Consider the following 13730-nt stretch of genomic DNA (forward strand, 5'->3'; position numbering starts at 1 on the left):
ATTGATATTTCCATGTCAAACCATCCAACACTATCCGTTTCTCTCTAGCGTGAAAGATATATCCGAGTATAGAGTGAGCATGATGAATGCATGTGGAAGCATGATCTAGAAGTTTTATTTAGAAGATGGCAGCGATGAGCATGCCAGCGATGCCGAGTGCGGCACCAGGAGCAAGCATCTTAGCTGCTGCGCTGGCAGTGACACCAGGAATGCCAGTAGGAGTGCTCTCGTCGGTCTCTTCAGCAGAGGAAGGGTAGGTGTCTGTGGCAGTGCCAGAGATAACGGACTCGTACCCGGTCTCGGAGTCAGTCACGACAACAGCGGTGTCAGAGACGGAGGATCCGTAGGCGGCGGTGGTGGTCTGGACGCCAGACACATCGGTGACACTGTCGACAGCAGAAGGGGAAGGGTTCTCGACACCGGCGGAGTTGGTAGGGCCAGGGTTGGTTCCCTGCTCGGCAGGGACAGAACCAGGTCCAGAGACGTAGCTGGGCCCGGAGGAGGGAGGCATAGGGACAACAGGGACACCAGCAGACGGAGCTCCAGTTTGTTCAGCAGGAGGGCCGGCCTCGGTGGAAGCAGAGGTACCCTGGGCGCCGACGGAGATAGCGGAGCTGTCAGGAGGAGTAGCTCCAGTGGGAACAGGGGGGATGCCGGCGGCAGAGGAAGGCTGCATCTCAACGCTGTAAGGCCCGGAGGTGACTTGATTGCACTGGGTCTCGTGGGTGACAGTGCAGATGTTCATGGTCGGGACAGTAACACCTACCATCAGTCAGTATAGGCCATAGCAAAGGTAACAGAAATGCATACCGTCAGAGACTGTATAACCAGAATCAGTCACAGCAGTTTCGGTGGTGGTATGAGCAGCTAGGCGAGTGTTAGTGCAAATATAATATCGCCAGGCTACTGAGGTTACGAACACAGACAAGTAGCAGTCTCTCCCCCAGTTGCGGCGGCAGAGGCAGCACAGAAAGCCAGAATGGTGGCGACAGCCTTGAGCTTCAAAACAGCCATCGCGATGGTGATGAGTCTGTTGGATACCGAATAAATTAGCAAGTGTTCTGTGAGGCGTGATGGTGGAGAGGAGAGGAGATCGAGAGGTGCCTGGGTGAGAAACGCGGCGGAGTTGAAGAGACACAAGTACAGAATGCTTTCAAGAGACACACAGAGTTCGAATGTGAGAATTAAAGAAAGACTCACAGGTTTGATGTTGAAGATGTTGTAGTGCAAGTGACTATGTGCAAAGGATAATGCAAGAGGGTGGTGAAGTGCACGATCGATGCAGTGAAGAGAAGATGAGAGAGAGGGTGAAGAAGAGAAGAAGAGAAGTGGAAAATCAAATGACGAGAGGATTCCTTTTCTACCTCGACACAGAGGTAAACAATAGAAGAGGCCCCTGCGTTAGGTAGGCTGCAAGTGTCAGTCCGTTGACAGTGACAGACCGTTGCAGTGATGAGCAGCTGGCGAGTTATGGTTTCAAGGGGCAACGGTTCAACAACAATAGGGATGAGTAGGTAACATCCAGCAACTAGTATATGTAACTATGGATACTGGTAGAATGCTAAAGCAACAGCCGTTATTTGGTGGTACCGACTCTTTGTTGCACTACGTGGTGTTGAAGCTACCATCACGCTTTTGGTGTTTGCCCCTGAACTGGAAGTTGAGTCACAAAGTCTCTTCATAAAGGGTTTCAATAATAGCAATAGTTGCCGGAGAGAGAATTGAACGACTTTTTGATATTATTGGTGTCATTTCTAGGGGGGGGTTCTATTTGGTCACTGGGATGAGTATTGTTGGATCTGTTCCCAGTAGGTTTCTTGGGACCCCTTATGTTCTCAGGGGTGGCTACTATACACAAAATAGTCCATATTCCTACACTCATATGTACAGGTATACAGGTCTTCAATGCAGCTATCAAGTATTAGAAATATACAAGTCTTCGAAGCAGCTCCGTACTACCACTCTACCCATCGAAACTAATCCTCGATATGAAGAACCGCCATCTACGCAATCGACATCGGTCAACAGCATTGTCTTTCACAGCTCATGTTTATTAATCTTGCCTCTGAATTTCAGTGGCATTCTCTGCTTGACTGTGCGATACTGCGGGCCCTGTCCTACGTTGCAACCGCAGCGGCATCTCGCATTTCTACACACAACATAAGCCATACCTGTCTGAGATACATTAACGATTCACATCTCCTCCCAGTAGCTTTTGCTATATTATCCTCAGTCTAGACTCACGAAATCTGTTGAACAACATGAAAGTCTCCTTGCTCAGCATGAATACGATGCTTCAACGAGACTCAGGGCAATCTCACATAGGCTGTGCTATTGTCTCTCCAACACGTGTCTGGACAGTGCACTAGTGTCGTGTCACTTGCCGGTGCTTCAGAGTGAGTACCCGATGAAGGACAGGCCGTCTCCGAGAAGAGTTATGCAAAGTACCTATATCCAACTCTGCAGGCATGGGGAGGACAGGTTGAGGTTTGTCTAAGCGAAAGTGTGGGTTCTTGTGATAAAACGGTGTGTCTTAGGATCCTTTGCATCTGCCTATAACATTCTCACATCAAGACCTTGGAAGTATTAATTGCGAGTGGAGTTATTTCCAAATGAGCAATGCACCTGGCTATACAAGTGTCTAAAAGCAATACTGTTCTAATGCGTTATTACATACTCCGTAAAGCATGGTCGATAAACAGGATCTATGGTGTTTAGGGTAAGGCATATTGTAAAATATGCAAAAAACAGGATATAATGATGGATTTAAACCACCTACAATGGACGAACAGGGAATCGAACCCTGGACCACTCCCAGATTATTCGGATGAATTATGCTAAGGGAGTATTATACCACTAAACCATTCGCCCGATTGGATATTACAGAACGTCAAATCACTGTCCATGTTTGCTGTGCAGAATTCTTGTACAGCTGTAGACTGAACTTGATACGCAAAGTTAATGATATCCCTCTTATCCTGATAATTTTATCGCAATGGGGTTTTCATACTCTCAAATATGATATTGTGAGTTCATATTCTGCCCATCATCGTACAAAGAGGAAAGGAAATCTTAGCATGTGGGTATTGACCTCTCCTCTTATCAAATCCTTCTAACCGCCTTTCAAGAGAAAGCTTTCACTTGAAAACTTGAAGCTGGAAGTAAACAGAAAATGTCCCATTTAGCCTTCGAACAGTTGTCTGAGTCGTCTGAGATGTCCGGTAGTCGATAATATCGTAGTGACCAGCACACCATAACAGACCAACATGACCAATCGGGTTATGAGGTCGGGAAGAACCACCATCAACACCCCTAAGCAGAGAAAACTCATAGAAAATCCGTTCATGAGAGTTCTCAGGGGAACCATTGGAGCGGCAGGTGGTGCTTGATTGACTCCAGGAACATTTGTTGCCGTCCCGTGTGATAGAGCGAGGAGGTCTGACGCACCAAGGAATTGAGTTTCTTCGTCTACCAAAATCTGCCTACGGTTCAGATAAGCTCTGTAAGCTTGTATCTCGTCATTCGTTGGTGGCCGTCGCTTTTGCATGTATTCCAGTGTCGACATCGCCATTTCTGACTCAGTTAGATGAAGTCGTGCCCGAGTCTTTGATGCACTCACTGTACTTGGAAAGAATGATATCTATTCTTTCCATAAGAGTTACCCTATCTTGATGAATCTGGTGGCCAAGCCTCCGTTCTTCCCGAGCAGATACAGGTATATGCGCCCCAAATCGTGTAGTGATAGAATCCATGCGTATTAGTTCTTCCTCCAACATCCCGAGTTGGTCTTGATAACGCAAAAGGTTGCGGTGAAGTAGCCAGTCGAATCTCCGATATATGGGTATCAGTTGTGGCTCAGCTCGGCCGGAGATCCTGGCTGCGATAGATGCGTATCCATCCAGAGCTTCGATCGCGAGGTTGTCATTAGGCACAGCCATTTCATCCTGGGTTTCTGGGTAAGAGGTGTCGTATGAAGTATCGTATGAAGGATTTTGATTGACAATAGGAGGTTCCAATGTGCTGGCCGTTTGGTTCAAATATGTAAGTCCAGGATGGTAAGATTGCTCGAGGTGTGGGAAACCCGATTGCTGAGGTGAAAAGGGGTCTTGTGAAGGCGGATAGCCAGCCGGAGTATGGTTTGGTCCCCAAGCAGTGTATGACATAGGACTAACAGGAGATTGAGGATAGTTGGCAACGGCAACAGTTGTTGGATCATATGCCGAAGGCAGTGCTTGACGTCCGCTAGGAGTATTCTTGAAATAGTTCGATTCCGGGGAAGATGCGAAGGTGTCATGGGGGACAAAGTGTGGATCAGGCCCGGATGATGATATACTGGCAGGTCGACGTGATCCCCTGTTCTTCATGTTCCTAGCTTCCCTTGGCATCTTGCTCCTGTTACCAGTGGGCTTAGTTATGGCTGCATCGTCGTTGGGCGCTGGCTGCGTAACGGCGGACCCGCTGACAGTTCGTTGAACGTTTGAGCGGGTGTGATCCAGTTTGGATGACGAACTAGGCGGTGTTGGATATTGAGAAGCACCTTCGCTGGGCGGCTGACTGGTTGTTTCTTCAAAGTCTTCAACCTTCGATTGCTGGGGGGATACTGTTTCTTGGATGGCGCCCTGTGAAGAAGACCACGACGGCCGGGGTCTTGTTTGTGCTCTGTCGCTCATTGCGAACTGGCGCTGTTGGTCCTGTGCGAACTGGTGTCTTTGTCGATTCGCCTGAAGGGTTTGTTTGATAGACTCCGCGCTCGTGTTATCAAAGACTTGTTACTGTAATATTGAGGTGTCACCCTGCGATAAACGTAATATTCTTCAAGCTTCGCTAAAGCATAGGAGGCGTCTCAGCAATGGTGCCCGTCTTTTGAGGCTGTGATAAAGCTGAACGCAGCGTTTGACAGGAGTGTAGCACCCGGAAACTGACGCCAGAATCCGTGAGCAACCGTAAATACGTCAGCCCAATATTCAAGTGAGGTTTGACATTAAATCATGGAGAAGGTAAGACGAGGAAAAGTTCCCGATAACTTTGAATGGGGCTCTAAAATGACAGGTATCGACAGTGAATGCGGGAAAGTTGATGAGAATGCAAGCTTGAAACTTCTTAAAGCTAATGAATCAGCATAAGATGACGACGAGATGATATGTCTTCTGGTATTCACAGTCAATGCGCTCGCCTGACTGCCTTGTTTCCAGCGGCGACGGCGTGAACAGCTGAGCCGCGGAGGCCGGCTGAGCACTGAAGCTTGCCATTGGAGTATGAATTAGTGATGGTGGGGAGTCCGAGTGTTGGGTGGTATCCGAAGTAGTGACTGTCGCATGTGAAGTGGTGTTGAGAGCAGTCATCCAACCATCCAATGCAAGTAATGGCAGCCGAAGATAGCAAAAGACGGACACTCTTTCGGCTGATATGGAATCTGGACAAGTGCCCGTAGAAATAAGAGGTGATACATTCTTCAATCGCGTTTTTCTGAAGTTGGAAATAGATATTTAGATAATCTAGGTATAGATCAAAGGTAAATACCTTACCAAGAGATACAGAAACCACAGACACAGGCAATTGAGATCCTGGTCCTGGGGCACGTGATTAGAATTGATCTCTAGTTCTAGGTACGAATAATTCGCCAGAGTTGATAGCTCCACCTGGGCTTTAAAAAGAACATCCAATGATTGCTTCAAGATCCCCCTCAAAAGATCAGTTGAGTGGGTAACTATTGTTCTGAGGCCGTTCTGATTGTATGCATACGATCAGCCTTATTTGAACTGCCAAGTCATAGTGCATTCTGCCGTAACCCTCCGTTACGTCCCTCCAACCAAAACAACCCCACACCAAACGAGCTCAAAAGCTTGGGGCCTTGGTTGATATCCCTATATCAGACCACACGGGCCCGAGTGAATCCCGAAAGCCTGAACCAGCAGATATATGGCTAAGAACTTGCATCTCTTGTCGCCATGTCACGAATATCAACGTCTATTCTCAGCAGGTATTTGTTGAAAGGACAGATACCCCGTCAAGGATGTATCAGTGTGCGCCATGTATCTAGACATACATCACTGCCATCAGCGGCCATAACCATCGCCAATACGACAAGGCGGTTGCATGCTACTTCTGAAGTTGTCACACCAACTCCCGAACAACCAGTGCCTTTACGGAAGCAGCTCAAGGATGAAGCCAAGAAGGCCAATAAGCAAGGCAAAAAGAAGCCAAAGGGTGACTCTCAGACTGTTGATGGTTGGGAATTGACCGTCGGTATTGAGATTCACGCTCAATTGAACACCGCCCGCAAGTTATTCTCACCAGCTGTCACGTCTTTCAACGATGAACCCAATAGCCATGTTGCTCTTTTCGATGTCGCTATGCCGGGAAGCCAGCCTTTGTTCCAAAAGGAAACTTTAATTCCCGCTTTGCGTGCAGCCTTGGCCCTGAACTGCGAAGTCCAAGAGGTCAGTCGATTTGACCGAAAACACTATTTCTGGTGGGATCAGCCCTCTGGATACCAAATCACTCAGTACTATGAGCCCTTCGCCAAGAATGGGCACATCACTCTTCTGGCTCGAGATGGAATTTCTCCTCAAGATGGCGAAAGTGTGACGATCGGAATTAAGCAGGTTCAGCTCGAGCAGGATACTGCCAAGACGCTCGCTCAAGCCGACAAGGTTCAATGGCTCGACTTCAACCGCGTAGGTGTTCCTCTTATTGAGATTATTACCGAGCCTGAACTTCATCACCCTCGCACTGCTGCCGTTCTTGTGCGAAAGATTCAGATGTTGCTGAATACTGTGGATGCCTGCGTCTCGGGTATGGAAACAGGAGGTCTGCGAGCTGATGTCAACGTTTCTGTTCGAAGAACTGATGGATCTAACCCATCTCTCGGCACAAGGACTGAGATCAAAAACTTGAGTACCATCAAAGCGGTTGAAGATGCAATCATCGCAGAACGTGACCGTCAAATTCGCGAGCTGGAAGCCGGCCGCTCTATTCCCAGTGAAACTCGCGGTTGGTCTATTGGGTCTACGGAAACACGGCGACTACGTGGAAAAGAGGGCGAAGTTGATTATCGATATATGCCAGATCCTGATATCGCGCCTCTTGTCATTGGAAACGACCTGATAGGCCACTTGCGTCAGTCACTGGCTGCCACTCCTGATTCGGAGCTGGACACTCTGATTGCCCGATTTGGCCTTACGGCCAAGGATGCGTTGTCTCTGATTAACCTGGAGAATGGTTCACGTGTCCAATACTACTATAAGGTCCTTCACTCCATCCAGAACAAGCTTTCCGAAGATTTCAGCGAGGCCGAGATGCCCGAGTTCAAGAGCTATTCTGCTCTGGTGGGTAACTGGATCATCCACGAACTTGGCCGCCTGACTACCTACAAGGCTGGCCCACTTGCAGCCCGAGATCTGACATTCACGCCAGAAGGCGATTGCGAGCAGGTTCCTGACTCAGACCTGTCGCAGCTCCTTTATCATCTGATATGCAAACAAATCACGGGCAAAGTTGCCAAGGAACTTCTCTTTGCCATCTATCTAAAGGAGATCGAAGGTGGAGTCACCCAAGCAATTGCAGAGAACGATTTGTGGTTCAAAGAGATTCCTGAAGAGGAATATGAGCAGTTGGCTGATGAGGCCATGGAAGGAGAGCACAAGATCTTACGGGAGTTCGCTAGCTCCGAGACGTTTCCTCAGGGCAAGCTCATGTTCCTTGTGGGCAAGATGATGCGACTTGGACCTACTGAGCGCATTGTTCCTGCAAATGCTGAACGTGTCATGAGGGCAAAGGTTGAGGGTCTTCGAAACCCGTGATTCAACCAAAGCTAGCGGAAATGTAACATTGATCAATAACACAATTCTTCTCCCGTCACCTGAATTGTTCACCCAAGAACATCGTACCACCGCATTCTTGATTGACAATGGCTTTTAGCCCACGACTAAAGATAGTTTACCAGTCCAACAATGAGGCTTTGGCCGGGGATCACTGGTGTCACCAATGGTTCTCTTGCGCGCTGAAGCACAAGGTAGCAAACACGGATCAGTCGATACAAGTTATGGCACAGTACCTAGAATAAATCTCTCCTTCTTTTCTTCTAAAGTATTCTCAATATCAAGTTTGGTTACGACAAACTCTGGTGCATCTACGACAAGCTTGTCCCTCAAAACTGACAAACTCATGGCTACTATGATTCCAGCAGACGTTACAGTTCCTTCTCATGAGGACAGAGATGTCCCACGAACTTGGCACTCCAGCCATGGTTCGACATTTAGAACAGTTGTCCACAGCGACCGAGACAGCGAGAGCGGTGTCATGACAGAGACAGTGTGGGAGACGATGAATCCATATTCGAGTGATCCAGATGGTATACCTAATAATACTATACCAACAGCTTCTGCAACAACTATTACAGCGACACCTGTCGCTACTACAAGCAATTATACTACATATTCTACTGCGACTCCTGCTGACAGCCAGAGCTCTGGTTCTGTGGCTTCAACATTACACCGCTCTGGTGGTCTATCAGATGGAGTTATAGCTGCTATAGTGATCGGTGTTCTCTTTAGCTTAGCCATTGCAGCCTTGGTAACATGGCTCTTGGTTCGAAAGTCGCGAAGACGCTCAAGAGTGACCCAGGTTACTCATCCGCAGACCCCACTCTACAGTCCTTCACCACCAAGTTCCCCATTACCAACACCTCCGCCTCTAACAGAATCGGGTAACGACCGGATTTCGAGCTTGGAGGATTCCTGGGTCAGTTATGGCGACCGTGTCCGATCACCTACGCCTCAGCCCGCAGTGGCAGAGGTAAGAAGCTTTACTCGAGCGTGGCAGAAGCCACGGGCATATACCGTCAGCAGAGGCCGCATGACTGAGGCGCATGGCTCAGAAGGCTCAGAGTCTCCGCCAAGTCCCGACGATGACATGTCACCTATATCACCTCTGTCTCGAGCTAGTTCTTCCCAGGCTGATCGACGGGTTGTAAGCCCTGTGTCTTTCGTTTCGAGATTCAGCGCAATGTCAAACAGGACTGATCAGAGTCGGGAGCGGGGAGAAAGTCAGAGGAAAGCGTTCTAATAAAGACTTTATGCCTTGATTCTTGGAGAGACCTTTTGCCTAATAGGGGCTGGCTTAATTTCGGTATTTCTGAATGAGAGTGAGACGACGAGATTTTGTGCTACAGCTTTGTCGCTTACGGATAGGAGATGGGTCCGAAAGGGACCATTTTGAAGTTTTTAACCATTTAGTTGCGCTATAGATAGGACAGGGGAAGGCCAACGCAATTTAACATGCTTGAGATTAATCAAAGCTGTCTCAACTTTGAATCATGTTTTGATGTTCCACATTTGGTATAACCAAGACCAAGTCGGTATGATGTGGTAATCAAAAGTAGCCAAGTTAGATATTGATTTTGAATCACTGGCATTAATTCTTTGGCCAGACCTCTTTCACTCTGCAGATATTTACTGCAAAAGGAAATCATTTGTTAGCTAAGGACCAACATCGAAAGACTCCAGACTCCTTGCGTGCTGACACACGGCAATGCTCCAAAACAGAACGAAAGAAAAGGAACGCAGCAAAGCAAGGTATGTTCTCATCAACCCCGTGTTGCCTCATCCTCTAAGTCCACTCCTGCTCCTTTCACACCTTTCCATTATGTTCATGACCAGGACCAGGACCATGGCCTTGAGCTGCCTGCAGCACTTCGTTGTCATACTTCCCAGGCTGGAAAGCATAATTCAAGTTCTCTCTGTCCTTCAAAAACATATCAACTCTTTCATCCTTGGACCTGCCCGCTGCAATTGTATTACGACGGGCAACCTGTTGCCCAATGGCGAGGTTGGACTGGTTCTTCATTTCCACGAGATCGGCGCCGTATTGATCTGCTCTACTCATCTGAGCAAAAGCGCCTATCATGCACATAACAACGACGAGAGTGGCAAAAAGGCCATTGGACATGTATAAGGGATCCTTGACTCTGCCATCACGGGCATCGTACCATCGTTCCCAGTCCTCCCATGTAGCATTATGGGCGGCAGATCCGGCTCTGTGACGCCAGGCACGATCAGCACTGCGGACAGTTTCATTGAGTGTCTGAGGCCGACCACCAGTCCATCCTACGCCGTGGACATCATAGAGTTGACGTTTAGAGGGATCGCTGAGGAGGTCGTTGGCAGCAACAATAAGGCGATACCGTTCTAAGCGGACCTTGTGTGTTATATTATCGGTATTAGGAGCATGGCTGTGTCGGTCGGGGTGGTAGACTTTGACAAGCTGATAGAATCGATGCTTGGTATACGGAGCGTCACTCTTCATAGCGAAAATCTCGTAGGGAGAAGGATACGAAGTTTTGGGCCAGTCGGGTACTTCTTCATGATTGAAGCTGCCTCTTTGGTCGCTGTTTACTGTAGCATATCGCCTATACCCGTTTATTGAGGAAGCCGTTGCTGGTGCGTGGCTAAATCGTACCCCTCTAGATGACGTTATAGACCGGATAGGCGTTATGCTCGACACGGCGGGAAAGGCATTGCAGGGAATGAGAAAAAGAGCAGATTTGTTCAGCGGCATGACGAGTTTGTTGAGTGGCATAAGCACAGAGACATTGAAATCATGTTCAGCACCGCGAGCTGTGAGGTTTTGGATATCGCGGAATGAGCATGTTAGAGCAGGAAACGATAGCTACAGAAGATGGAGGTTTAAGTGGCGTATCACGAGTAGCGAATGAGCATGCGCATCATCCAAACCCGCAGATTCCGTTCCCCACAATCGCCAACTGAGGTGGCAGGGATCATCTAATGGCCGGGCCACCGACAACGGCGATTGAAGCCACAGCCGGCATGGTCACGCGACCAGATCCATGTTTCTTCACCGAGATGTTCACCACGGTGAAGGCTGTCTCCAAAGCATCCCTGCTTCGATCTGCCGACGTCCCGAGATACCCTTGCATTCGACGACAGATTCGTTCACATTATCCGTTCGGGTTACCACTGTATTTCCTTCCAATCGCTCCCGGGTAAAATCAGTCAAAAGCAACTCCAGCCGACGATCAGTTCGAAGTAAAGCAATTCTTCCAGCAACCAACACTGCCGACGTATCCGACTCTTGAAGTATTGAAATACTATCTCTCATCGAGATGAAAGACTGATTACCCTGAATCATTCGGCAATTACTTGAATGTATCCGTAACCGAGCTTCCATTCGCGCGCTACCGAGGATATTATCAAATTATAAAAGGATATAAGCGCGGGAATAACAAATCATCATACACACCATGTCATCAGAGGCGCTGCGCTAAGTCGGGAGCCTCGATCTGGACATGATTCACGTTTCTCTCGTGTTAGTTAATTCCGTTTATGCTTCCCCTCATTTGAGTCAAGGCCCAAATCCGCGATTTGGGGTTGGTGAGATAATGTTCGTCACATATGGGGAAGACCCGTCAAGAGATCAACCAGACACACGGTACCTGGGGCCGGCATTTCCTGTATCCGGGAGCCAATGAAACCAACAGCAGTATGAACATGACTCTTGATAGCCTCGTTTCTACCACGTTGCGAGCTGAAGTTGGTGGAGTTCATCAGCGGAATTCTTCCGGCAGCCATGACAATCACTCCACTTATTAACGATACATTTCGGTCGTCATCTCCACCGCAAGCTTTTCTCTGCTTTACTAATGCCTCTAGGGTGTTTTCTCGTGGGAATAACTCCGACGTGCACCTCCCCTGCTGGTTCGTGTTGCGGCTCAGTACTAGCTGAGCCAGGATTGATCCTCCCGCCTTGGCGTGAGCCTCAATGTTGGTCTTAAACACTTCCCAGCTTCGCAGACGAAGATGCTTGAAGTATTATTTTCAGGCCTGATGAAAGACCCTGGCCAAAATCAACGGCCTGCTCAGTGGTTTACATGATATGATTTGAAATCTCCGCGGGTACGGATACTTGACTCGAACCTAGCCAACCATTGCCACACAATTCTCATCACCAACCTTATGACGACTGGATTATACCCTGGACACTGGCTCCGCTTCGTCTAAATCGCCCCCAAGCACAGTCTCCAGCATGGTATATCCGCGTGCCGACATATCCAGCGTTTCCCGGGATATGTAATAGGCCCTGCAAAGGTTCCGTCACACCATGTTGGGAACCTCCACGTTGATTACTGGGCCTGTTCTCCACGTCCATACTTGATTCTCGGCCCTTTGGTGATGCTCCTGCTCGAGGGCTGTTAGTGTCGTGGGTCGTTGAGCTCGGAAGATGGGACACGTTCCAATGAGCTTGGCTATCACATTGGACTATCAGTTCTCAGCCTGTTGCTGATCCTCCCAATGTGACCTTTTGGAATTTGCCGTTTCCACACTCCAAGAGCCCGATGGAGTCGAAGGTCCGTTCGTTCGTCATCTCAAAGTTGAGTTTGGGGTAGATCTCGTACCCAAGTACGAACGATGGGGTAATATAAAGCTATGTCCTGGACCTCATGTGTGCGTTGACCAGATCTTTCTCCAGAACTCTACCCCGAATCTTTCTATATAAGCTTGTTTCTCTCGTGTTAAGTGACAAGCTTATCACTACTCGTTTTCCATAAATTTTAGTGCAATACTAGACGAGATGTCTTCAGGCACTCCTCCCTCCCATGGGGCAACTACCCCTACACAGTACACCGATAAGGAGGAAGGCCACTACCATTGCAATCATCCCAACCACTACTATGAGGAACGAAATAGGAACGTTCAGAAGCCTCACCAGTCCATGGTGTCGCAGGTGTACAACCCTTCGTTCTTCAAGGTTGCCAATCCTGGTCCATTGGGTTTGATTAGTTTCGCCTTGACTACCTTTGTCCTCGGCCTCTACCAGTGCGGTGCTGGGTAAAATTATCCCAATCTGCCTGGTCATAGATCCACATACTAATCCTGTGTTACAGTCTTCCTGGATCAAACCCCTTCGGCGGTGTCGGTCCTGACCAAGCCATCTTTGGTCTGGCTGTCTTCTTCGGTGGCATTGCTCAGCTTTTTGCCGGTCTTATGGAGTTCCGCGTCGGCAATACCTTTGGTACTACCGTCCATTGTTCCTACGGTGCCTTTTGGCTTGCTTTCGCCATGTTCTTTGTTCCTGAGCTGGGTATCAAGGACGCATACAAGGGCGATGACCGCGCTTACAGCTTTGCATTGGGTATCTTCCTCATTCTTTGGTGCTTTCTCACTCTTATATTCTTCGTGGCCGCTCTCAAGACCAACATTGCCATCCTCATTGTTCTCGGTTTCTTGTTCCTCGCTTTCCTCTTCCTCAGCTTGGCTCAGTTTCTGCAGACCACTCACCCTACTGCTGCTATTCGAATCAACAAGACTGGAGGCGCATTCTCGTGCATCTGTGCCTTCGCAGCCTTCTATGCAGGTGCGGCTGGCATTATGACTGAGGATACGACATGGGTTCGCTTCCCTCTTGGCGAAATCGATGTCCAGCCCAAGAAGACAAACATTGCTTAAGCACATGTGCTTCTGATGTTAGGGTGGAAAGCAAACGGCGGCAGATTGCAGCATTGTTTCAAATTGCATCGTGGAATAAGAGTGATAAGTATGTGTAATACCTGAACGATATGAAGATATATGGAGACGAATAAGACATGATATCGGACAAATCATTCCAAAATTGATGACGTCAGATTTCACTAGCCTGAGTGAAGTGTCACATACGGACACAGGTCTATGTTTTTAGTTGCGGTATGATCACATAACAAAAAGCCAATGTGACCT

General features: G+C 48.4%; 6 protein-coding genes across 6 annotated transcripts; 3 read left to right on the plus strand and 3 right to left on the minus strand.

Moving 5' to 3' along the window:
• Positions 1 to 118: 118 nt before the first annotated feature.
• Positions 119 to 1014, minus strand: FSUBG_5741 (uncharacterized protein; the record flags this gene model as incomplete). The annotated part of the gene is made up of 3 exons (XM_036683870.1): positions 119 to 762; positions 811 to 867; positions 921 to 1014. The coding sequence occupies 3 exons, from the start codon at positions 1012 to 1014 to the stop codon at positions 119 to 121; spliced, it is 795 nt and encodes a 264-aa protein (XP_036538730.1).
• A 2564-nt stretch (positions 1015 to 3578) lies between these two features.
• Positions 3579 to 4670, minus strand: FSUBG_5742 (uncharacterized protein; the record flags this gene model as incomplete). The annotated part of the gene is made up of 1 exon (XM_036683871.1): positions 3579 to 4670. One exon carries the CDS (start codon positions 4668 to 4670, stop codon positions 3579 to 3581), a length of 1092 nt encoding a protein of 363 aa, XP_036538731.1.
• A 1278-nt stretch (positions 4671 to 5948) lies between these two features.
• Positions 5949 to 7802, plus strand: FSUBG_5743 (aspartyl-tRNA(Asn) glutamyl-tRNA (Gln) amidotransferase subunit B; the record flags this gene model as incomplete). The annotated part of the gene is made up of 2 exons (XM_036683872.1): positions 5949 to 5980; positions 6041 to 7802. The coding sequence occupies 2 exons, from the start codon at positions 5949 to 5951 to the stop codon at positions 7800 to 7802; spliced, it is 1794 nt and encodes a 597-aa protein (XP_036538732.1).
• Positions 7803 to 8175: 373 nt separating this feature from the next.
• On the plus strand, positions 8176 to 9066 carry FSUBG_5744 (uncharacterized protein; the record flags this gene model as incomplete). Its single annotated transcript, XM_036683873.1, has 1 exon — positions 8176 to 9066. The coding sequence occupies one exon, from the start codon at positions 8176 to 8178 to the stop codon at positions 9064 to 9066; it is 891 nt and encodes a 296-aa protein (XP_036538733.1).
• Positions 9067 to 9630: 564 nt separating this feature from the next.
• Positions 9631 to 10305, minus strand: FSUBG_5745 (j domain protein; the record flags this gene model as incomplete). Its single annotated transcript, XM_036683874.1, has 1 exon — positions 9631 to 10305. One exon carries the CDS (start codon positions 10303 to 10305, stop codon positions 9631 to 9633), a length of 675 nt encoding a protein of 224 aa, XP_036538734.1.
• A 2283-nt stretch (positions 10306 to 12588) lies between these two features.
• FSUBG_5746 (gpr1 family protein) lies at positions 12589 to 13463 on the plus strand (the record flags this gene model as incomplete). Its single annotated transcript, XM_036683875.1, has 2 exons — positions 12589 to 12845; positions 12902 to 13463. The coding sequence occupies 2 exons, from the start codon at positions 12589 to 12591 to the stop codon at positions 13461 to 13463; spliced, it is 819 nt and encodes a 272-aa protein (XP_036538735.1).
• Between the last annotated feature and the right edge of the window lie 267 nt (positions 13464 to 13730).

Source organism: Fusarium subglutinans (genome assembly GCF_013396075.1).
Source record: "Fusarium subglutinans strain NRRL 66333 chromosome Unknown NRRL66333_c0000058, whole genome shotgun sequence".
NCBI classification, from domain to species: Eukaryota; Fungi; Ascomycota; class Sordariomycetes; order Hypocreales; family Nectriaceae; genus Fusarium; species Fusarium subglutinans.